A 26,340-nucleotide genomic window follows, 5' to 3' on the forward strand; every position below is an offset into this window, starting at 1 on the left:
TAGCACACTGAGTCTAGTCTCTTACAGACAGCTGAGAGTCTCAAACAGTTTCTGATGTGGCCGAGGCAGAGATGAGCATTAAGAAACCAAAAGGTGAATTGTTCTGTAAGAAAGTTTTCTTAACACCTATCTCTGAGATATCTAGTACTACTTTCTCCAGAGTCCAATAAATGATGTATTTCTGCTCCCTAGTAATGTATTCATTTGGTTGTAGTGGCTTCAGTGATAATTATCCAAATTCACAGAAAATAGATAATAGCCAGCAGCATTGTAAAAAGACAAAGACAAGGATGCATATTTTCCACATAATTTGAGACAGCATAATTTATTTTAATTTTACAAGATGCTTTTTAACATATTTTAATTGATAGCTTAACAGTATAGTCATCACTGGACAAAACTATATGTAGTCAATGAATTTCCGGAAAGCATACAATAGACCCAGCACTCTCAGCTTCAGCTCTGCAAAGCCATTTTGATAGTCACATGCCATTCAAAACGCAACTGATTTGTCATTATTCACAATAGTATGCAAAATAAATGCCACAGTTTCTTTATGCTTGAAATAGCTACAAGCTTTAAGCAGTAGAATGAGGAGATCTATGTCTTTTTCTAATGTCTTATCTTTTTGTATCCAGAGGAAAAACTTTAGACACAGTATTTCCAAAAGCAAGCTGAAAAAGAAAAAAAAACAGATTCTTTATTAAGATACATAATAAAACATTGATTTTAATAAAATATGTCTTTGCATACAAATAAAAAGGGAACAGAGTTCAGAAATACAAAGTCTTGAACTGTTGAAAACGCTTACTGCTTCTAGATCCCGAACACTATAAAATGGGATTTAAAATGACTCTAAGTGACAGAGGCTCAGTAAATATCAGTTGGAATAAAGAACTGAGGGCAAAGTCAGATTAAGCATGTAGTCTTTAAGGTATGTTCTAGATACCTTCAAAGTAACTGCTGCTAAATTGGAAGTGAGAATGCAAAATAAATAAAATTGATTTTTAAAAATATCTTTATGTAAATAGTTCAGAAGCTTTCTAAATTTCAGAAATTACATCATTGCCAAAGAAACCCTAGATAAAAAATGTCTTTGACACTTTGAGACAAAATAAACCTTGGACCTCCAACTTTGCGAGAGTAGGATGAGAACTAAGAAAACTGTGCAATCCTCAAGAAGGAAATATTAGCGGAATACCGTGTAATTTGTGTCCAGGAATAATAATAAAAAAAGCAAAAATCTCAGAAAGGGTGAAGCCAGTGGAAACAACAATGGGCAAAAGACTCCCCAGACACGAGCAGCTTAATCAAGAAATCTTTCTCCATCTTCAGGGTAGGAGACGTTTACGACATCTGCCCAGTGAGATTTCAGAATTGCTGGAGGCCAGCGTTCTAGATATTGTGTGTCTCTTGTTCTTTCCATTTATGAATGGGATTATGATTGTGGTTATCCTGTCCCTATTACTCTGCCAGTTATTAGATTTGTGTGGGATGAATAACTTGTTCTTTTAGCTAACAGGTCTGTGAATGAAAGGAGTCACATTGCATCTGATGAAGACTAGTCAGTATCTTTGGATAGCCTGTTCTTCATGCTGAGTGCAGTCAGTAAAAGGGATTTGGAGCTACCTCTAATGGGAATGGCTTGAGTAGAGTTTATGTGTTTAAGAAGCAATCAAAAGATTAACTGTGGTAGAAGGAGTGCTCCCCAAGTATTTTCCGTACTTCTTAACATTTAGACATCTAGCCTGTCTTGCCAATATTTGGGTGGCAGCCCAAGTGATTAATTCTGGCCAAAGGACTTCAGGAGAAGTGATTTGTTACTTCTTGTGAACTGAGGCAGTTGAGAGCTGGGATATTTCCTCTATCCCTCTGCTCTGTTGTGGCAATCTTGGAGGCAGGCAAAATATAGCAAATTGCTAGATGATATAGCCACAAAATATAAGAGGGTTATACTATGTGAAGTGGACTTTATGTTTGGAATTTATTTTATATTAGGCCTCTGTAATTTGGATTAAAATTGGTAACACATCATAGCCTAGGCTACACTACTATGGAAAGATCCAACAAATCTCTATTCTAACCCTTCTCTACCACTAAACTTTTTCCCCCTCCATCTAACCCAGGCTCCATAATTAGAAATTGCCCTTTTTTCTTAGTTGCTCAGAACGATAACCTTGGTGTCATTTTTGAAAACTGCCTATTGTGTTTTTTTTTCACTCTATGTAACACCAAAGAACATTTTGTTGACTTTTTGTTCAAAAATATATCCAGAATCAGACCCCTACTTATCAATTCACGACTGCCAGTCTAATCCAAGCTACCACCACTTATCACCTGGATTATTAAAGTAGCTCCATTGAAGGTCTCTCTATTTCCATCGTTGTCTCTCTTTTGCAGTGTGTTCTACACAAAGCACCAAGAATCATTCTATTAAAACTTATTTCATATTACTCACTTGTTCATAACTTTCCAATAATTTTCCATACGATACCCAGTAAAAGCTAAAGTCCTTAAAAATCCTGAAGGTTCTCTCCCTTCCACCTCCTGGATTGTCTTCTACTCTCCTTCAAGCTCACTAGTTAAGTCACTTAGCAGTTGGATTATTTTCAGCATATAATTTAACCACTCTAAGATGTAATTTTCTCATCTATAAAATAGGCCTCGTAATACTACCTTACGGTGCTTATGATGAGAATAAAGTAATAATTATAGTAATAATGACCAAAATGATTAAAAAAGTTAAGCTTACGTAGTACTTACTATAGGCCAGCCATTAGTCTAAATGCCTTTCATATATAACTCATCAAATCCTCCCAGCAATCTCATAAAGATTATTATCATTCAAATGTGGGGGCAAAGAAAATGAGGCACATTAAGGTAAATATATGTCCAAGGTCACATTGGATGGGACATGCCAAAATTAAGATTTGAACCTAGGCTGTCTAGCTGAGCTCTAGAATCTATGTGCTTAGTCATAACATTTTGAAATATTAAAATGTCTGGCATATGCTAAGTCTTTAAATATTACCAGCTCATCCTCTTTTAGTAACATTGTAAAAATAGGTTTTTACAGAAGTTAAAGACAAATCTGGGAGGAGAGGGACAAGTAAAACTAAAATATGCTTTAGAGAATCTGACTTCATTACATGAATAGAGAAACATATACAAATATTTTCCAAATATAAGTAATTCAGCAAGAAACATGAATTTCCAAGGAAATGTTATGAAAAGTTAAAAGGACCCAAAAGGTGAGTCTTTATAAAATTAAATGTTATAAATCAAACCTTGGGCCACGTGTGATAGCAATGAGTGTTCTCCTTATTTTAGTGAAGATGTTCTAAAATTCTGAGTTGACTTATAGCTTTGAGCTCCAATGTTTAAGCTAAAATAGCAAGGGTAGGCCACAATTTTAAACAATAAGGGCCTATTTCACTTTATCCTAGAATAAGGTGACCATGACAAAGCTCAGATACATTCATACATTCATAGGGGGACACCTTCACTGGAATATTTTTTAAAAAAATATGAGCCTTGATCTTGATCACCATTACAGGATTAAGAAATATCAACTTCATTTCTTCCCTTTTGGAAATAATTGCAAAAGTAATATTTTAAAAGTCAATTTTAAACTTTGAAATAAAACCTTACCTCGCTTGTTAGAATGGGAGGAGGATAGCCTATCTATAGCATAGGACTTCTCAGCCTCCTTTGCCTCCATGAGCTGCTCTTTTAGCTTTTCCAGCCGCTAAAAATAAAATATGATAATTATTGGTATTTAATAACGAGCATGCTATTTTCTATTGAAGAAGAGGAATGATAAAAACAAGAAAGGAAAAAGAAACTAAGACGGAAGAAAGGAAGAAAGGAGAAAATAGGAACAGACAACGAGAGAAAAATAATAAAAGAAAATAAAAAGAATTAAATAGAAAAAGAAAATACGCATTTAGAGACAAGCTGTGAAAGGTACATGACTCAATAGGAAATCAGAAGAAACAGGTTTAGGGTGAAAGAAGTCAACTCTGGATGTGAATTAATGGGGAGCGTGTAAACACAGCTTATGTAGCTGGACTTGATTTTATGTCACCTGTAATGAGCAGTCCTTTTCAAAGAGCTCTAAAGACTTATGTGAATACGTGGATTTCGGCAATGTTTGTCCTTTCTAACAGGAAAGGAAAAGTATTTTGAGGCCCTAGGGTTTCTGCCCAGAATCCAACTCATGCTAATTTTTGTTAAACCCTCTGATGGCCTAAGGCCTGCAGGCCGAACTGTACTACTAAGGGAGAGCCCAGTACTGCGTTGTGTCCTAGCCCTAGCTGCTCAGAAGAGAACGATGGGCTAGAATTTTTCTCACATATAGCCACACAGTTTGTAACTTAATGGATTTGCATGCAGTTGTATTTGAAAGAGTTTAGAAATCATCTAATCCAATGATTCTCAAACTTTCTTCTTAGTATATCAAGAAGTAGGGGATTCTAGTTGATAGGGGCTCCCTGTCAGGGGGCCAAATGCAGGTTAAGAAGGCAACAGTTCAGGCCCGCAAACCAGATGCTTCACACAGACCAGCTTTACTTCAATATGTTTCATATACTGGGACCATATAAAATTTGGGGGATACAAAGTGTTTCCACTTTTAAAAAGAATAACTTTTGAAAACCACCAATCTAGTTTTAGATTCCTATGTTCAAATGAGGATATTTAGTTCTAGAAAATTTTAATTTGGCTACAGTCTCATAGTTAAGTAATTGAAGAGCTCGGCCTAGTATTCAGATTTCTAGACATTTTATCCCATGATCGCTTCAGCTATAAGTTTTACATTATAGTATTCATAATGTAAAAATCATTACATTAATATCAATTGTCTTACAATTATTAAAATTACATACATAAGTATTTCACATTCTCACCTGGTTAAGTTCTTCCAATTTGTTAGCCAGTTCTATATCTGCAAGACACATTTGTCGTGTGAAAAATGTACATTGGAAGTAATATTTAATTCATTTCAGAACACACAGTCAGGATCTTATGTGGAAGGCAAAGGTGTTTTTCATACAATTTGAAATTACCCACCCATCCCTAAATATAAAGCCCCAAATATTATTTTAATGTCTATAATATTAAAATGTAATCAGTCATGAGAAAATAATTCCCAACAAATAACACAGAGTTTTCTAAAATAGACCATAGTACTAATAGGGACTACTAATTAGAAATAAACTATTTTTTTGACATGGGAAAATCCTCATGAAGCAATATTAAGTGGGGGAAAAAAAGCAGTATACAACTCTTATTTATAAAATTTAATCAAGAAGGAAATTCCCCAAAATATTAGTAGAAACTCCCTCTGTGTTTTACAATTTGAGTATAATATTTTTCTTTTTTATAATTTCATTCATTTTTTTTCAGTGGGAATTATCTTACTTCTAATTTTAAAACCCTATATTTTTAAAGTATTTATTAAGGTATTATTTTGACCAGTACATTGTCCTATGAATAGCCTTTTTTTTTTAGAAGATTTCAGATATTTTCTGAGAGAGTACCACATTGTCATAATGCCACATTTTCTCTTAGACTAAACTTGTTAAGTTTCTGACAATGTCTGTCATTTCTTCAAGGGCAGTCTGATGCATAATTGACATCACATTCTAGTGTTGCTCAAAGAAAACAAATCTCAGTTGGTGTAGACTTTATTTCCTAATGGTATCTACTCCAGTCAAATTAAAAGAATTTGATTTAAAAAGGTGCAAGCTTAGCTGTCACAAAACTGGAGTTAATTTGTGAAACTTTCAGTGGGAAACTGTGACTAGATTTCAACCATTTTGTAATACTTGAAGCACTTAGTAGAAGAAAGTTAACGGTACCAGCGGGGAGATGTATAGATGAGAGGAAAATATGAGTAAAGATAACTATTTTGTAACTGATGCCATTAGAACCCTCTAACTGAATAAAATAAGATATTATTATTTTTTAATAAGTGCATTGCTTTTAGTGTGAATGTGAAACAAAAAACTACTTAAGCTTTCAATTAAATGTAAAAGGGGGTATTTTATTTGAGGTAAATTAATATTTATAAACAAGCGAGTCAGAAAGAACAGATTTTATTATTTTTTAATAAATAAAGCTTGATTTTATTCTTAACCACCAATGTTGGATGGTCTTTGAAAATCAAAAATTTTATTCAATAGAGCCAGCAATAGTTCCTCGTGATTTGTATCTTCTGTATCTGAAAACAATTCATTTCTTGTAATGATCACCTTCATGTAATGAAACCTCCATTTCCTTTTTTTTTTAAATTATATTTATTGGGGTGACAATGGTTAGTAAAGTTAAAATAGGTTTCAAGTGTAGAATTCTGTAATTCATCATCCACATCGTTTGTTCACCACCCAGAATCACTTCTCCTTCCATCACCATACATTTGATCCCATTTACCCTCATCTACTATCCCTCTCCCACCTTACCCTCTGGTAACCACTAAACTGTTGTCTATTTCTATCACTTTTTGTTTGTTTGTCTTGTTCCCTTGTTGCTTTCAGTTTTATGTACACAATGGAATACTGTTCTGCTGTAAGATGAAATAGTGCCATTTGTGACAACATGGATGGATCTTGAGATTATTATGCTAAGCAAGATACATCAGACAGGAAAAAGTCGAGAACTATATTATTTCACTGATTTGTGGGATACAAAACTGAAACCTCCATTTTCAATCTGTGTCACTAAAAGTGTTTCTAATTAAATGGGGTTTACATGTAACTATCAATGTGTATATGCACCAATAAAAGGGGTATAGAGAGAGGTGTGTAATCCAAAGAGAGGGGTTGTTTTAGAATCATTGAATGTAGATGAACACTCAAAGAGGGTGTGTGTGTGTGTGTGTGAGAGAGAGAGAGAGAGAGAGAGAGAGAGAGAGAGAGAGAGAGAGGCTGAGACAGAGAATATGGTGCCTGGAAGGTTACACTTTCAAGTTTTACATGTGATTATTTCTGGGTAGTAAATTGCAGGTAAATTTACTTTCTTCTACTTCATCCATGTTTTTGAAATTTTCTTGTATTGTATTTAACATAAAATATAAATAAATTAAAAGTTGTTTTTAAAAGAAAAAATAACATATGATTTTGAGATTGTATTTGATACACATATTTAAATATGAGCCACTTTGTGTTCAGGGTATGGCCTTTAAACCATCCAAGGAAATCTTGTGGAAGAGGTGGGATATCTACTTTTTCCATATTGGCATCTTTCCGTCTTGATCAATTTACCTCATAGCTCATTCATTGATCAGATACCCAACTCTTTCAGCACTCTAAAAATAGAAATGTCACTCAAATTTTCCTAAACATTTTTATTCTGGAATAGAAATAAGGTCAGTAGACTTTATTCAAGTTATAAAACATAAAGACTCAACAAGGTATCTATTAACAAATAATGCAATTGAGATAATTATTAGTTTATTAAAAACAAAATGAAGTTTTGTGAGGCAAACTGAAAAAAAACAAACCTTTATCATATGATCTGATAGACTCATTCTTACCTCTCCTACCTCCTTGCATCAACTGATATAGTGTGTGCAGAAGCTAGATTAGTGAGTTTGAAGTTTAGGAGTGAGAATATCGTGGATTCAGTGAGAGAAAGGCTCATAATTAAACTAGAGTCTTCCTTTAAATCATTTATCTTTGTGTCTACAAAATGTCAATTCATGAATTTAAATAATTAAGTGGCTAATTAAAGGAATGAAAGTGTTGCAAAGGAAGAAAATGGATCACTTGGGGCAGGTGACAGCATTTTTCTGCATTGACCAGAAACACTTTAATTGTTGTTCAGTTCTTCCATTTCCTTTATTTCATAGACGTAGAAATTATCTGTGAAATTGTGTTTTCTTTTTTCTGTTGAGTAATTATAATGCTAATAGAATATCAATGGAACTTTTACTTAAAATCAAATATGTGAAGACCCATAGATAGTTTAGTTTAAGAAAAAGATATGACTATATAATAATGTAATTTTTATTATAATTGTACATTAAAATGTTAAATTATAACCTTTAAAATGTTTTAATTAAAAAAGGTATATTTTATAGCCAGATGATAATGACTGTTTCAGAAAGAGAACTTCAATAACAGAAACAGATTCATTCCCCTCAATTTACAGAATTTATAAGAGTAAGAGGAAGGTAACTAGGAAAGTGTAGATTTGTAGCTTTTGTTTACTTAATTCACAGTCCATTTCTCTACATATTTAAGTGGCACATTTTTCAAAAAAGAAAATTAAAATATTTGCCTTTTTTTACCAGTTTTGTTTTCCACTGATTACACTTGCTCAACTGTCCTCAGAAATACTTGTCACTACCTTTTAAGCTAACCACCTTTTATAGCAATCTCTGAAGAAAAATCTTTTCAAGAAATAAAAAAAATCTCTTTATTTCTAAATTAAGTAAGATATTAGGCAAGAAAAACAATAGAAAATAAGTTTTTTGTCTTGTTTTCATTTTTAGTTTTAAAACATATACTTTGAAAGAAAAGACCATATGTGCTTTTAATATGTCTGTATTTGAGCTAAAGTTAATATTGATAAAGGAAATGGTTGAATAAAAAAATAGCTAAGTTAGATGCACCTTTAGCACAAAGGATGGCAACATTATTCAGAAATTAGAGTGTGGCAATATTTTCTGTGAAATGCACAGAAAATATTAATTCATTACTACCTGAGATAGTGAATCTTAAAAGACTTAGTAGTCTACTTGCTTGCCGTTCAAATGTGAAGCTTTTTGTTGGATATAGACAAGAAGTTTTGCCAGAAAGAAACCTGGAAACCCCCAAAACAATAATATACCCAGAAGTAAAATTCCCATAGTCATCTTGGTCATGATATTTGCTCTTTCACTTCTTGTGGTAGGCAGTTTGCCCATTTTCAGGCTTACCCATTGAAGTGTGCTTTCCTATGGCTCAGTCATTTGTCTTGGATATTGTCTAACACACAGAGAGAAAGATGGTGACCCCAACTTTGTAGTCGGTCAGTAGAGAAATTCATATTTTTTTAAAAAGTGTTTTGAAAGACTGAAATAAATCAAACATTTAGTTGCTTTGAAAAAATGCATACATGGAGAAAGGCTCAGACCAATCATAAATAATTTAGGTCAGAAAATAACCATACTAATAATTCAATATTACCCAATTTACATATAATAAAACTGAGATCAAAGGGATTCCCTTGGATAAACTCTGACCCTAGAGAGAAATATTTCCAAAATACTGCCAGTGATGCACTCGTATGCATATCACTGTATGGTATTCTGGCATCAAAGGTGTTGTTTTATTCTAATCTAGCAAAATGCTTCAGAGTTAGATTTTTCTGTGTTTCATATACACATGAAATCAGAATTTACAGTTACCATTAACCAATATCTCAATTTTGCGAAGTCTTCAATATACTGTCACATTTTTCTTTACACAGTTAACACTGTGTCAAGAACATTGAAAAATCTTGTTATGTTACAGGAAGAGCAACAGAGTCCTACGAAGTGCAATCATTTTGACTGGTCTAATACAAAATGTGAGTGACATGGCTAAAATACAAAATATTTTATTGCCAGGCTTGTATTTAGGTCTCTCAGACAATTTGTTTTTCAACAGGAAAATCCCTATAAATAAATAACCAGGGTTTGTTCAATTTTATTTCCACTGACAAAAGAACCGCTCTAATTTACATTGATTTTTAAAACCACATTTGAGGCAACCTGTTCTGATAAAGTTGAATTAGATCCAAAAGGGAAAAACTATATCCCCTTTCTTAACCCAGTGTCATGTAAACAAGATTGCATTCTATCTTAGTTCTGCTGTGTAAGACAAGAGTAAAGAATAGCTCCCTCTTCCTGACAAGGGGGTCGGTTAGATGATAGCCCTAGAATTTTAAGCTGGAGGGAATATTAGAAAGCACTATTTTAAGTTACTATTTTTAAAACATAAATATATAAAAGTTTCAATGAGGTTGTTTGCTTAATAAACCAACATTAAATCTAGCTCCATTGATTTTCAGACTAAGAGTTATCTTCACTACAGAAAGCATTGAAAAATAATTTTAAAGAAAGATAAACACAAGTTACAATATTACGAGAGCATAAATTTATTTTCCCCAACTTTCATGAAATATATCTATAGATGTCATAGACTAAATTATTTCATTTAATATTAAGTGCCCTAAATATGTTTTAAAAGCCGATAAATACATTCAATGCATAATGTGGGTGTTAGCGTTGTCCTTCTGAAACTACTAGATAGATTTACCCATGTATTATTACCCTCAAATTTCCATCCTGATATGTTCTTCTCTGAGCCACTCTTCTTTCATTAAGTAATTTACTAATAATCTCACTGGATGAAAAATCTCATTTTTCTTTCCCCAGGATGTGCTTTTGAAATATGCAGAGATTTTGTGATTGACTGTGTTACAGCTTATACAGTCTCCATCTTTGGTCATGGAATAGACATGAGAAACAGGTGCCCCCTGATTAGAAAAAAATTAAGTGTAGTTGAGATGAATTTAGTACAATGTTGTTAAAATTAATTTACTTCAGAAAAATAGCATCACAGATTACACTTAATTTAAAACAGCAACTACTAAAGGGATGTTTGATAATTAAATTACATTAATGTCTTAAAACAGTATTGCAATAATGGCAGAAAAGTCAAATTGATGCAAACAGGAAGATAAGGATTGATTTACTCACTTGTAGGATTTTAGATTCGTATGTACATACCTTGGATAAGATATGGCCGTCCATGCACTGATTCTAAAAAGATCATTACAGATAACAGAGTTAGGAGTCCAAAGCAAAGAGTTGTTGAGAGGATCTTGTTCATGTTTAAAACCTTCTGTGCTAGCAGAGAAGTTGACTATCAAGGGAGAAACACTTTGGTCAATGGCTGGGGAATGCTGCGGAGCTCACTTTTAAATGGTGGCAAGTGTGCTTCAACTGCAAATGATCTGAGCAAAGAAAAAAAACATAAAATGTAATACATCCTGTCAACTTGATTCACTACTTGGAGAAGTGACAGGTTTGCTACTCAGTTAATGACAGGAAGAACCCGATCAATACATGTCATACTTGCCTGTCTCACGATAAGCAGGTATCCCCATGCATGTTCATGCACCCAGACACATACACAAGCATAAAGCAAATGCCAGAATATAGAATCTTTTGGTCGGATTTTCATAATTTATTGTTTAACTTCCTGATTCCAGGAGTAATTAACCTCCAAACTATTAATATTAATACTAAGGCTGAATACATGCAAGGCAGGTGAAAGTGGGAAGCTTTTTATTTGACTAATTTAGAGCCAGATGGCGGTCCTCCTGAAAGCAAAGTTATTTGAAACCATCACTTCATTTTTAACCAACTAAATAGATTTGAATTGGGAAGAGCTCAAATTTGCAATGAATGATAATGGAAACATTAATGTCCCCCTATATGGGAGAAGGATGGTTTCATTTTGCTGCAACCAGCACTTTAAAAAAATTAAGGCTAAATCTAATTAATTCAAAGCTGGCAAATGTCCAGTCAATTACTCTAATACTTGTTTTAATTGTGATGGTTTTCTTTTTAGGTCAATGTCTTTCCCCGCACCTCCAATTCAAATTTTATAGCTCTGAAGATAATGACCTCTGGCCTTGGCATTTGCTTCTTCTCCCAAGAGACTTTAGCTGCATTAGCTCTAAGACTGACTCAATACCAAGTTCAAAAACTGCAGCACATGATGATGTTAAGAGGTGCAGTGACCAAATTTTTCACTAACTCATTTCTTTAATAAATTCCCTGAATAAAATCGAAACTACTTAGTATGATATTGAGGCTTGTTTTTTCCTTCACAGTCTCATTTCTACTTCATGTCTTCATGCACCAGCCACATTAGACTTCTTTTTTTTTTAAATTTATTTATTTTTCAATTACAATTGATGTACAGTATTATATTAGTTTCAGGTGTACAACATAGTTATTAGATATTTATGTCACTTACAAAGTGATCACTCCAATAAGTCTAGTACCTACGTGGCACTTTACATAGTTATTACAATATTATTGACTATATTCCCTATGCTGTACTTTACGTCCCCATTACTGTTTTTATAACTGCCAATTTGTACTTCTTAATCCCGTCACCTCTTTCATCATCTCCCCAAACCCCTCCCATCTGGCAACCATCAAATTGTTCTCTGTATCAATGTGTTTGTTTCTGTTTTATTTGTACCTTTATTTTGCGTTTTATATTCCACATATAAGTGGAATCATATGGTATTTGTCTTTCTTTGTCCTACTTATTCAACTTAGCATAATTCCCTCTAGATCAGCAGTGTCCACACTTTTTTCAATGTTTTTTACCAAGGGCCATATGCGGTAAAATACACCAACAGCCGGGTCACTCACTCGAGGTGAAGTACGTATGCCTCACTTGGTTTATTTAAGTAAACTAAATATATTTTTGGAATTTGCTGCGGGCCAATTAACAATGGATTGCAGATCGCAGTTGGCCCGCAGGCCGCAGTTTGGATGCCCCTGCTCTAGATCCATCCATGTTGTTGCAAATGGCAAGATTTCATTCTTTTTTATGACTGAGTAATATTCCATTGTATATATGTACCACCTCTTTTTTATTCATTTGTCTACCAATGGACACTTAGGTTGGTTCCATATCTTGTCTATTAGAAATAATGCTGCAATGAACATAAGGATGCATATATCCTTTTGAATTAGTGTTTTTGGTTTCTTCAGATAAATGCCGAGAGTGGAATTGCTGGGTCATATGATAGTTCTATTTTTAATTTTTTTGAGGAAACTCCAAACCATTTTCCATAGTGGGTGCACCAATTTACAATTCTCTATTTCAATTACAGAATATAGATATAAATTGATTTGGTCAGTGAATACAATGTCAAGTTATATTACAATTTATAGATAGCTCTGAGAGTTTAACTTACATCTTAACTATTTCTCATAATGAGTGACAGGAAAAGCCCAGCTAATCAGGGTCTATACGGTGACTCAAACATATTTGAATAAGTATTTCCTGACTCTGTTAATCCTTGGAGCTTTTTTTTCCCCCAGTAAGTAGAAAAATTGAACAATTTCTTTTTTATCTCTCTCTGACCCTGTTAATTCTTGGTAGAAATCGTACATGTAGTTACATGAGTGAATGAAAGTAGGAGACAGAAGAAAGAAGGCAAAAGTACAACCTCTGGCATCATCACAAGCCAATACAGAACTCTTTTTTTCATTTAAAGAATTCAAAATGGCCTTTACTTCTCAAAATAAAGTAGAAATATTTATTCAAATACTTTGCATTTTTAAAAGTAATGTTATTTTCTTTTTATTGTTGTCAGAGTTCTTTATATTCTGAATACTAGTCCTTTATCAGATACATAATTTGCAAACATATTTTCACATTCTATGGATTGTCTTTTCATTTTCTTGAAGCAAGGAAGCTTTTTATTTGGATAAAGTCCAATTCTCCTTTTTCCTTCTTCAGTTTTGTGTTTTTAGGATTGTTGTCTAAGAAACCATTGCCTAATAGAAAATCATGAAGATTTATGCCTATATTGTCTTTAGAGTTGTATAGTTTTAGCTCTAAACTGTAGGTCTTTGATCCATTTTGCATTGATTTTTGTATGTGGTGTGAGGTAGGGATCCAATTTATTTATTTTTTACATGTGGATATTTAGTCTGTTGAAAAGACGATCTGTTGAAAACACTATTGTTTCCCCCATTGAATGGTCTCAGCATCTTGTATAAATCAATTGACCACAGATATGTGGTCATATTTCTGGATTCTCAATTTTATTCCTTGATCAATTTGTCTACCCTTTTGCCAGTACCACACTCTTGATTAATGTAACTTTGTAGTAAGCTTTGGAATCAGGAAATATGAGACTTCCACCTTTGTCCATCTTTTTCAAGATTTTTTCGGCTTTTCTAGATCTGTTGCATTTCCATATACTTTTTAAGATCAGCTTGCTAATTTGTATGAAAAGGGGCAAATGTGATTTAAATTGGAATTGCCCCTACAAATTCAGAATTTGTGGATCAGTTTGAGTAATATTGTCATCTTCAAAATATTATGTCTTCCATTCCATGAATACAGATGTATTTCTAAATATTTAAATCTTAAATTTTTTTCAAAGTTTTTTTGGTAGTTTTCGGTGAACAAGTATTACACTCATTTTGTTCAATTTACTCTTAAACATTTTACCTTTTTATGCTATAAGAAACAGAATTGTTTCCTTAATTTAATTTTGCATTATTCATTGCAAAGACATGAAAATACAATTGATGTTTGTACATATATTGAGCTTGTATCTTGCACCCTTGCTGAACTCATTTATGAGCTCTAACAGGTTTTTTGTTTGTATGCAGAGTTCTTAGGATTTTCTACATGGAAGATCATGTCATCTAGAAATAGAGTTTTACTCTTTCCTTTACAATCTGAGTGCTCTTTCTTTCTTTGTTTCTTTCTGTCTTTTTTTTTTTTTTTTTTCCTGACTAATTGCTCTGGCTATAACTTCCGGTACAATGTTGATTAGAAATGGTGAGAGCAGATCTTCTTGTCTTGTTCCTGATCTTAGGGGGAAAGCTTTCAAGTTTTTATCTTTAGGTATAATATTAGTTCTGGAGTTTTTTAAGATGCCCTTTACCAAACTGAGGAAATTCCCTTCAATTCCTGGTTTGTTGAGTGTGTGTGTGTGTGTGTGTGTGTGTGTGTGTGTGTGTGTTTTAATGTTTTTTATAATAGTGCTAGATTTTGTCAAGTGCTTTTCCTCATGTATTGAGATGATAGTGTGGTTTTGTTCTTTATTCTGTTAATATGGTGTATTACATTGATTGATTTTTATATGTTAAACAAACCTTCCATTTTGGGGATAAGTTCCACTTGGTCATGGTGTATGATCCCTTGTATATGTTACTAGATTCAGTTTGCTAGTATTTTATTGAGGATTTTTGCATCTAAATTTATAAGAGATATTGTTCTTTAGTTTTCTTATTAGTTTGATACCAAAACTGGCATTGTCCAGTTTTGGTATCAAACGAATATTGGCCTCATAGAATGAATTGGAAAATATTTTCTCTTCTTTTACTTTTTGAGGAGATTCTGAAAATTTTGTATTTGTTCTTCAAAGATTTGATAGAAGTCAATAGTGAAAGTCATCTGGTCCCAGGCTTTTTTTTGTGGGAAGTTTTTGAAATACAAATTCAATTTTTTTACTTCTTATAGGTCTATTCCACTTCTACTTGATTTGGTTTTGGCAGTTTGCTTCTTTCTTGGAATTTGTCCATTTCATCTAAGCTATCTAATTATTGGCATACAGTTATTCATAGTATTTCTTTATATGCCTATGTATTTCTGTGAGGCTAGCAGTAATGTCCCCATCACCTGGAATTTGATTATGTATATTTTAAATCTAGAAATAAGACACAGATATTTTGTCACATCTTTTTAAAGAATTGCCATGAGAAATAGAAACTTCCCTGACAGAATCCATTGTACAGTAATAGTATTAATAATAATAACATATGTGCTAACTATTGAACATCAGCTAGAATTAACATCTAGAATGGGCTTTGCTCTAGTGGGTGGGCATGGCAGCAAGAATTGTCGTGAATGAACACACTGTCATGTGAGAGTTTAGTCTGTTTTCAAGTATCATTTTTGAAAATGGTTGAGAGCATGGAAAATGCCTGAGTAGACGTGAGTAGAGTCTTTAATTCAGGTCCAGAAGGGGACTTCAAGTCAAGGATCGAATATATGGCTCTACATCTATAGCATATGATATAAAATAAAACTGAAGCCTATGTAACTTTACTAACAATTGTCACCCCAATAAACTTTAATTAAAAAACAAACAAATAAAAATAAGAAAACATACTTCAGAATTGTAACTAACATGAATCCACTGAGCAAGAAATCATCTGAAATATAGTCTATGGGACTAGGAAGAAAGGAAAAACTGGATGCAAAATCAAGGGTCTGTTAGAGGGTGAAAAATTAAATTAGCAATGTCTATGGAAAAAAAAAAAAAAGACTCTCTAAGCCTAAAAATGTTGTAAACAGTAGGAATCCAGACTCTTAGAATTGAGACCAGTGGAAGAAACTGTCAAAAAAAAGTTTTGGGCCTCAGTTTAAAAGGTAGACTCCTTGCCCAACAGGGGCTCTTGGTTATGATAAATGTCTCTAAACTCATCTTCTTCCTTCAGCTACCACGGCAATATGATATATCATTCTATCAAAGATCAGGACCTCCATTTGCCACTATCATTTAAACAAACCTTTTTCTCTCCCATCTTAAAACAAACAACAAATACATTTTATGATAGGACTCACAAAGTCTGCCACCTACTGTCCCCAGTTTCTCCATCCCATCAAGGCCAAATTTCCTGAAATAATTTCCAGATTACTGAAGTCCTGTCCAGTAATCTCTCTGCTGCTAAATCCAGTGACTACTTTTCAGTCCTCCTTTTCCTGAATATCTCTGCAGAATCACCTTGGTTGACCAAACTCTTCTCACTGAAAAAAACTCCCTGGTTTTCTCCTATTTCTCTAGTCATTCTTTTTTTAGTTTCTTTTATCATTTCCTCCTCCTCTGACCTTTAAAAGATTAACTTTCTCAGGGTTTGGTTCTATATTCTCTTTTCTTATCATGCTTTAATCTCTCCTAGTAAATACATGACTTTAGTTACTATCTACATGCCAGTTACCCCAAAATGTATCCTTATCTCCTTACCTCTCTTCTGAGTTTATACCTATATTTCTTACAAGCTTCTCCACTATATCCAAAAGTGAACCATTCATTTTCACTCTGTTTCACTTTTCTTCCAATATTTACTACCTGAGTAAGTAACATGGCCCAGTTACTCATGCAAGAAACCCCTTTTTCTCTCTTACTCCCATCTTTTCCAACCAATTACAAAGTTCTGTCAATTATCCTCAAGTATTTTTAAGTCTTTTCACTTCTATCTTTCTTGCCACCTCCTTAGACTAAGAAGATATCATCTCACACCTACACTACTGAAATACCCTTATTCCAAAGTCGCCTTGTTCCCACTGTTGCTGCCCTTCAATCAATTTTCCACAAAGCTTTTAGAGTCATCTTTTGGAAATGCAAATACGAGTGTGCAATACTCCTACTTGAAACTCTTTTCTGTTATACTTGGGATAAAGTTTGAAAGTCATAATCTGGTCTAAAATGTCCTGCATTTCTTGCCTCTCCCTACATCTTCAATTTTGTCCAAACCCTTCTTTCCCTTAGCACAATTCAGCCACAATGACCTTCTTTCACTTCTTCAAATATGTCAAGCTACTTTCTGCCAGAAGGACTTTGCACCTGCAGGGAGGCACACTCCCCTCTCCCCACTTACACACACACACACACACACACACACACACACACACACACACTCCATGTTAAGCCTCTCTTAAAATGGTCGCTTCTTTGGCAAGATCTCCTTTGATTGCCCCAAATTAGTTGGGTCCCCCTGTCATAGCCTCTCATTACACTGTACATTTCCTGAAGAGCTCGTGTCCCAGCCCTAAATCAATTATTTATGTATGTTGTGTGCATTGTCTGTCTCCATTGCACTATAAGATTCAATATGCCATGGCTTATATTTGCCTTATTCATAATGATATCCCTAGGAACCAGGATGGGTTCTGGCCCATAATAGTCCCTCATAAATTATCTAATGATTAAACAAATGAAAAATTTAGTAGAATAGGAGTCCAATTTGGAGTTCTGTTTGTGATTGTGTGCCTCCAATTATTTTGTCTTATTCAAATTCCACCAATTAGAAGGAAGGAATGTCCTGACTATTCTAGACATAGAATAAGGCTTCTCAAGGAGAGTGGAAGACAAATGTCCCCAAAACTAGACAGGGCCAAGATTTTCAATTCACAGTCTCAATTCCCAGAGGAAAATAGTACAAGAGAAAGCAATAGCTGGCATATTTTTGTTTTTATTTTTCTCCTAGGTGGAGGAAATAGCTGACTGAGCAAGTGAGGCAAAGGGGAAACTAAACATGACTTTGATTTAATAGGCAAATTAAATAACAATATGTGAACACCTCAATGTGTGTATAGATCAGGCAATAAACTGTGATGAAACTTGCTGTGCTTGAGAAAGAATGTCAGTATCTGTGAGGAAAAACAGTATTGATACCAAGAGATGTCAGAAAAGAACTGGCAGTGGTTCTGCAGATTCCTTCCGGGGGAACTCAGGAGCAAAAAGCATTTTTCTATGATAATCTCTATGATGAAGAGCCTCTGTATAACTTCTGTGCCTTTTCTCCTTGTGTGTGCCTTTTGGATTTGGACTGCAGAGCAATCTAAAGGTTTTCTCTTTAAAATTATCTGATTAATTGAGTAATACATCTATGTTTGACCTGACTATTTGACTACTTGACATCTATTTTCCTGACTTTTGTTAAGAACTAATCTCTGGAGTCCTGTTTGGTCTTCTCTGATCCTGAGTACAGCTTTTTCCTTTCTCTTATCCTGACAGCTGGTTTAGAACTCGTCTCACTTGTATAGTGGAGATAGGAGAATCCTTTCAAGAGACTACTTCTTTGTTCACACAGTTCCTCTTGTCTAGAAGATTAGTATTTATTTTGTCTACCTAGGAACTCATTAAAAAAAAAATTAGAGATTCAAGATAATATCTTCAAATTAAGAATCTCTTGATCTCCTTAGGGCAGAATTAATTGCTTTTTTTTCATATAGTTATAGCATAACAGAATACATGTTATTTCATTTTTTTGCATTGTATTTGTTACTAATTAAGTCGTGCCTGGGTCTCCCTCTCAATCTGAGTTTCTTGAGGATAAGGATAGCAATGCTTCATTTTTCATTGTAATTTATACCTCCCAGCCTATGGTGAGAATTAAATGAGAAAATAGATATAAAAAGTTTACCTTAGCATCTGCACCATAGTTTGTGCTTATAAATGTTGATTAAAGTTAATAATTATTCCGCTATTGAATATGATAATTTAAATAGTTTCTATTTACGAAGAAAATTAATTTTAAGAAAAGATTATTCATCATAATAATGCACTTAAAGAAATATTTACATTGGTAGTCAGCCAGGTTAAGTGTTCTTCCATCACCTACTTTAGAAAAGAAATGAACACCTCTGCCTCTCCCATGTAACACTGGGATTCCAAACTCTGGGTTTCAGCCTCTAATAGGTAAGATATTGTGGTTAATTATACCTGAGATCCTTTCCCTTTGAACATTCTGTTGCAATATCCTGCAGAACACTTTCTTATAACCTACTGTTCTTTTTTAAAAAGATACTTCAAGATTCTTGCCATACATTTTCACTCCCAACATAGTACCTAGCATAATAACAAATCCACGGCAGCCTCATTGATTTGCATTATGAAAAAGTCACTACTTTGTTTAACATAGAATAGTTACTCTTTTTCCTTAGTAAATCCTTTTTTTTCCTTTTGCTTGTATTCTAGGTTATTGCTTAATATTCTTTCATTTATATGAGTGACTTGATGCTTACCCAAAATATGTCACCTTCCTCTCATTGACTGATCTGTCTCTTCCTTATGTGGATTCCAGCAAGTCTTTTTTGGGTGGCCGTACAGGTTTAAGGATTTACCTGAGCCTTAATTAAACCAACAGGTGAATCTGTCTCTTTCTAGCTGATGGCATGAAGATTTAATGGAAACAACAACATTGTTCAAACATCCTTGGCTTTGTATAATTCGTTTTGCTCAATCCTAGTTACTTCACAATGCTACCTTGCCTTCTACAAATCTCCCTTCTTTCCTCACCACAATATTTTTCAAGATTTCACTGTGAGATACTGGCTATGTTATTGATATATTAAGTAATGGATGAAGTTAGATATTGAATAATTCAGTTTTATTAACTAAATTCTTGTTGATATTACTACATCTATAGAACCTCAATCCAAAGAGCAATGCTTTAGGGAAAAGATGCCATTATCCTAATGAGATTTTTTCCCTCTTGGACAGAAACCATTAGGTGGAGTCAATATTTATGAAGCTTTTATCCTGGCTTGTGTAATTTGTAACTCCTGCTTGGGTATGACTTTTTAGCTCAGCTGTTCATAAGTCCATTAACTACTATTACAGGATGAACTCAAATTTATTGGCACTTACTGGGAGCTTTGCTAAGAGGTGTGGGTTGAGAGGAAAAGAGTCTCTGAAGGTGGATTATATAGAAAGAATCCATTTGGTTGGCTGCTGGGATTCAGCGCCACACATAGCTTCGGTATGATACATCTCCATCAGGCACCCTTTATGTCCTTGAACAGATATTCCCTCTGGGAAGGGAGAATTTAAGCCAAGAATTTGTATTGCAGTGTTGAGAAACATATTCCCATTCCCTTTTTAAAAATCTCACAGTAATTCACAAGTACCTACTTATCCATGACCAAGTGACTATAAGTGAGCTAAATGACACAAGGGATAAAATCATTCAAGAATCTGTGTTCCATAGGGAAAAGGGTCCATCGGTAGGATTCAGAATGCCTAAATTCAATCTGTGATACACTGCTCAGGAATGTCAGGACAATTTGTGAGTCCTGATTTCTTTATCGTTTTCCTCTTCAGCCAGTATTCTTCCTGGTAGTATTTCAGGTTGATGACACAGTGAGCAGTTGTCCATGGAGTAGTATATACATGATCTTGACCCACACCCAAGCCATTTGTGGTTGTAGTTTTTCTGCAGCAAGACATGGAATCAGGTGGGGCACACGTGTTTGGGTCCAATTTGATACCAGATCCTACACTGAGGAAGGCTATATTGCAGAAAACATACTCGGATGATGGATTTAAAAGGAAATCTATTAGCGCTCCCTGAAACAGCCTTCATGCAATGAAAGACAGGGATTTGAACACTAAATATGCTAGCTTCCTTAGCCTTGATCCGGACAACTCTGGAGAGTGTTTTTCATTGTCACTCCAAGTTCTCTAGTGGATCATATTCCAGTTGCCCACAATAGTAACTTGCATGATAACAGACTCTATTGGCTTTCTTCCTTTCCCAGGTTCACTTCTCTTCTCCCCATCAATCTTTTCTGGTGTTTCCTCCCAAATAGACTATTTGCACTCAAATCCTTGTCTCAAGGTGTGTGTTTGCAGAAAGCAAATGAAAACACCTCAATGTAATGTGAATATAATTGTCTCACCTTGTTTATAACCTCAAAACTCCATTGCACAGAAACTCACCGAACGTATGATACATTAATGGCTTTTATCTTTACCTCTCAGTTACCCTCTAAAATAAAGAAAGACTACATTCCTTAAAAAACTAAAAAGCACAAGTTAAGTTCAGAGATATATTCAACCTGTTCATTGGTTTCATCTATGAATTAGGGAAAATGATGACTGAATCCTAGCACATTTTACAAATTATAAATAATCTATTTGTCAGGTATTTCATTAGTTTATATCTATTCTTACCACCCCCAAAAAAAATTAAGTAAAAAATCTACAATAGCAACCAGACTCCATGTTAGTTTCATAAATTGCCTAAGCACCACAGAGATATATAATAGTACAGAAGACCTATTTGGTGGCTTTTAAGCTGCTTGAGCACTAAATAGTCTCCTCTGCTAAGGAGAAGAAATTATCATGCTTGAGGTTGCTGCAGATTTCTCATTAACTAATTCCCTGAAGAAGCTTTGGTTCACCTCTGGCAGAATTTTCTTTCCCAGTACATGAGAGATGGGTAACTGACAGGACTAAGAGTGCAACCCACCTAATTAAATGAAAGAGAGATTCATAGAACTTGTGTGAAGAGAGAGAATTAGAATTCTTCACTCCCAGTTTAATTCGCTAATGAATAGCTGGACAGGCACCGAGTCACTTTATTTATGCAGAATTCGGTTCCTACCACACTATATGAATACAGAAACATAGATTCTTGGAACCCGAGCTTATATTGAATTTTTAGCTTAACATTAAAGTCTCTCCATGATCTAGCCTTGAGCTTTCTCTACAGTCTCCTTGCTGACCATGTATCCATATGCGCTCCATATTTTAGTACAGAGTGTTTTACTCTGAGTCCTTTAGCAAAGAAAACCTGAGGCAAAATTACATGCTAATACTTTATTAGAGGGTACTGAAGGATGGCAGAAGGTGCCACTTGAGAATATGCTTCTTTGACATAAGGATTATTTTGAGCTAATGACACCTGAAAAACAGCAGGTGCAAGCAAGAGTCTCTGACCTCCCCCTTTTCTTCCTGAAAGCAGGAGATCAAGTCCCCACATGGAAGATGTCCTCTATACACCAAGAGGAAAAAATAATATTCTTGTCACTGTGAGAAATTATAAAAATAAACCTTGTTAAGCTAACACTTATCTTTCTAGTCACTTCTTTATCCAATTAACTGCCCTAGCCCAGGACCCGCTTCCTTGTCACATTTTCACAATGTACTAGTCTTTGTCCAATTCAGTATATGTAAGCACTTAAATCTAAATGCTTCTTTGGATCTTAATTTATTTATGAGGCGTCTATGTCACGTAAAACTTATATTAAATACATTTATTTTTATATTTTGTTCCTGTTAATCTGTTTATGTCAATTTAATTCTCAGTCCTAGCCAAAAATCCTAAGAGGGTTAGAGGTACAATTTTGCCTCCCCTACAATACAAAGGAGCACAAGACACACACACACACACACACACACACACACACACACACACAAGTAATACATGGGAAGAGGGAAACCAAATACATGGTGTTGTATTTCTGTGCTGGTTACAGTCTCACATGAAAGCATGCTCAATTGTTGAGTCCTACAGGATAAATCTAAACTGACTTCAGGGAATCATTGTGCATCAAAACAATCCATGGTAGATTGGAAGGGCAAGGAGTTCTCTGTTGTCTCCATCTCATGTCTTGTATCCTATTGCTTTATCCCATGGAATGCTAGTTTCCCTGCACTTTCAGGCTGTACTATTCACCTTCCACCTCCAAAGCATCCAGTGGGGAAGCTAGAACCTCCTCACCTTCATTCCACCAATTAGCCATTCCAGGGGTCTCTTCTTGTTAGTCAGTACCTTATATAGGAGCTGTTTCATTTGTGTTGGGACAGACAGAAATAATGGGATCTTTATCAGCATGGGAATGGCAAGAAACTATCGCTAAAATCTCTGTGGCTTGGAAGCAAAGCAAGTTCTAGGGCCAGGGATGAAGGTAGGGCTGAGCCACGTGAATGTGAGTCAAGTGGCAGGACAGCTTGCCCTGCAACGTGGACATACTACTACAGCACATTCTCATACTGGGCTACATTCTAAACTTGCAGTCCCTAAGTCACTCAATTAGAAGGTCACAGTAGTATTACCAGTTGTTGTAAATGTTACCTCCAAAATGCAAAGGGGCCACGTGCACTGTATCTCTTTTTGTCATGTAAGAGTTCTAAGGAGCAACATCATATTATTACTTTAAAGCAATCTAAATCTTGACATTATTGAGATTTGGGGGTGGATGATTCTTTGTTGTAAGGGGCTTTCCTGTGCATTATAGTGCTGAATTGTTACCCTGGCCTCTACCCTTGGTCTATTGCCCACCTGATGCCACCCTTCTCCCCAATTTTTGAAAACTAAAAATGTCTCCAAGCCTTGCCAAATGCCTCCAAACCTTAAAAACATTACTCCTGTATCTTTGTGGGGTTTATTTCCACTTTCTGGCACACATGTGTCCTAGAGTACTGAGAATATACTTGACCCTTCTTGCTTATCAAGCCAATAATTATGATGTCATCTATAGAGTGGGCCACTGGGATATTCTGCAGAATGCGAGAATGATCATGGTTAAGATAACTGAGGACTATATTACAAAAGATGGTTAACATAGCCATGTAAAGGCAAACTGTATTTGATCCTACATGCTAAAGGTACCATTAATCTGATATCAGTTATGTACCAAATGTCAGAGTCTGTGTCAATATGCTTCAATAAAGACAATACGTATGATATTGAGAGTCAGTTCTCAATGGACATCCCACATTTCAACATATCTTGTGAGCAGAGACATTGATTTTCTTTGTTTTAGACATCTTTCAAAGGATGTTTGTTTAACAGACAGCCGTGTAAGATAGAGAAGTACCTCCCTTCAGAGGAAATGGTTACTGCCCTTTATACAAGATTAGGGATCCCTAAGCTTGAGGTTCCTCTCCTGTAACAGACCCCATTGAGTGTGAAGGAATCACCTGGCCCTCTGTGCTTTATCTTGTGTGATTTGGGCCTTGGGGAACTGGTGCAAATGTTGATGTTCTATCTACTGCTATTTCTGTGAGTAATAAACTACTTTTGCCTCTAACCTAGGAATCTTGTGTTTTCTGCCAGCATATGTGAAACTATGACAAGCTAACTAACTTATTAGCTGGCAAGTGCAGTAAAATTTCAGACCCTTCACAGTTCTTGACATCTGGTAGAACATCAATGATTGGAGTAATAATCCTGTTAAATTTACATTACTCTCCCATCATCTACCACGATCCAGTTGGTTTTTACAGAAGTCAGACAGAGACTGCTGATTAACTTTGCTGTATCTCTTAAATCTTTGATCATAACTCAAATCTCTTCAATTCCTTTTGAATGTGGTATTGTTTCTTATTTACTACGTACCTTTGGAATGGAGGAGTGCAGCTATAGAAGCTTTCAAGTGGCCCCCCCAGTAGTCTCTTATTTCAAAGGTCAGAAAATCAATGTAAATTTTCCGTCAATGGCTAAATAAATATATTTATCCTGATTACACATTTGTTGACTATGGAAATACACACAATGCTAGTTTATAGACACAGTGAGCACACTGAGGGACAGACTTGGATCAAAACTTCACTTAACACCTGTCTTCTGTAAGGCCCCTCTCTCATCAGAAACTTAAGATGGCATTTCAGGTCCCCTGATATCAGTCAGTTCAGATCTTGTATCTAACAGTCTTTTGGAAATTACCCAGGGTAAGTTATCTCATCAAATGACTACAAGTCCTTATGAGAAAGGCTGGAGGAAATTTATTGTAGACTTCGGTGAGCCAGTTTCCCTTTCAATTAATAGGGTCAATACTCTAGTAAAACACATGTATCCCAGATTTAGATATGGAAACTGAGAGGACCAATTTTCCAATGTGGCATTTGATGTAAAGGCTCTCTCTCTCTCTCTCTCTCTCTCTCTCTCTCTTTCTCTCTCTCTCTCCCTATCTCCCTCACTCAACTCTGCATATATATTACAATGGTCCATCTTTGGTATTCCTAGGAAAACCACAATCTATTACCCATCACCATAGTTCTGTAATTGTCAAGGTCTCCTGATTGCCACTCGAGATTTTCTGTACATTAACTTTGCACTTTGCCTGTGCCATTCCAGAATCCCATTTTCTTCATATATATTAGATAGCCTAGTTCCATAGCAGCATTCCCACTGGTGATGGTGGCTACTACTGAGTTTCCCAAAGGTTGGCAAGGACTTCCTCACCTGTGCATTCATTATTGCCTTAGTGAAGGTAATATCCTTTGGCCTTTAGGTGATAGTTCTCAGGTGTTGCATAATAAATCCATTCTAACATTTCCACTTCCCTGAATCTTCTGACAAATTCCTCAGTAATGGAGGATGTTCTGGCATCTCCATTTACTGTAGACCATCACCATTGCCAAGCTCCAAGAAACCATACCAGCAAATTCTTAAGCTTGTGTTTCCCTACTCAGGTTGTACTAAAACCTGACCTCGGGAATCAGCCCTGGAGGCGATAAGGAATGGTAGGCATAGACCCTGAGGACACCAAAGGTCATATTACAAGTCATCTGCTGTGAATGAGGTTATTACATGATCTTTAGATTAGGCTGTTTTCCTCTGGCAAATGGAAAGTTCTGATTCTGCTGGTCCTGTAAGATCAGGGAATTTAAGAAGCTCAAACTCCCCAATATCCTCACCCCAGGCCTCAGGGACCCATTCCTTTCCTTCATTTTAGGAGACCCATCAAGTCTGCACTTCTTTTTTTGCAGCTCTTGCAGCTTTGTAATTACAAATGTCTCTATGCCAATCAAGTGGAGAAGCCACTTGACCTCCAAATGCCCTTCCTTCCACTTCCATTTTATTACACTTAACCAAAGGTGAAAGCTTTAATAATTGTGATTCCATTACAGGCCATGAATTTTTGCCACTCCACTTAACAAGAGCAGTGGAGTGAGTTGCTTTGACTTCCAGAAAATCAGTGATCTAATACCAAAATCTTATCCTGAGGACTGGCTTTTAAGGCTAATCCTTTGTATCAGTTACCTTTGCGTGGGGCCATTAGAAAACAGAACTTGTGGCAAATT

At 35.1% G+C, this 26,340-nt stretch overlaps 1 protein-coding gene across 1 annotated transcript; it reads right to left on the bottom strand.

The window, feature by feature from the left end:
- Positions 1-648: 648 nt before the first annotated feature.
- Positions 649-10,859, bottom strand: UTS2B (urotensin 2B). Its single transcript, XM_074337171.1, has 5 exons — positions 10,753-10,859; positions 6,143-6,240; positions 4,908-4,945; positions 3,652-3,748; positions 649-674 (listed from the first exon to the last, which is right to left on the bottom strand). The coding sequence occupies exons 1-5, from the start codon at positions 10,857-10,859 to the stop codon at positions 649-651; spliced, it is 366 nt and encodes a 121-aa protein (XP_074193272.1).
- Between the last annotated feature and the right edge of the window lie 15,481 nt (positions 10,860-26,340).

Source organism: Rhinolophus sinicus, linkage group LG01, assembly GCF_036562045.2.
Source record: "Rhinolophus sinicus isolate RSC01 linkage group LG01, ASM3656204v1, whole genome shotgun sequence".
Taxonomy (NCBI): Eukaryota; Metazoa; Chordata; class Mammalia; order Chiroptera; family Rhinolophidae; genus Rhinolophus; species Rhinolophus sinicus.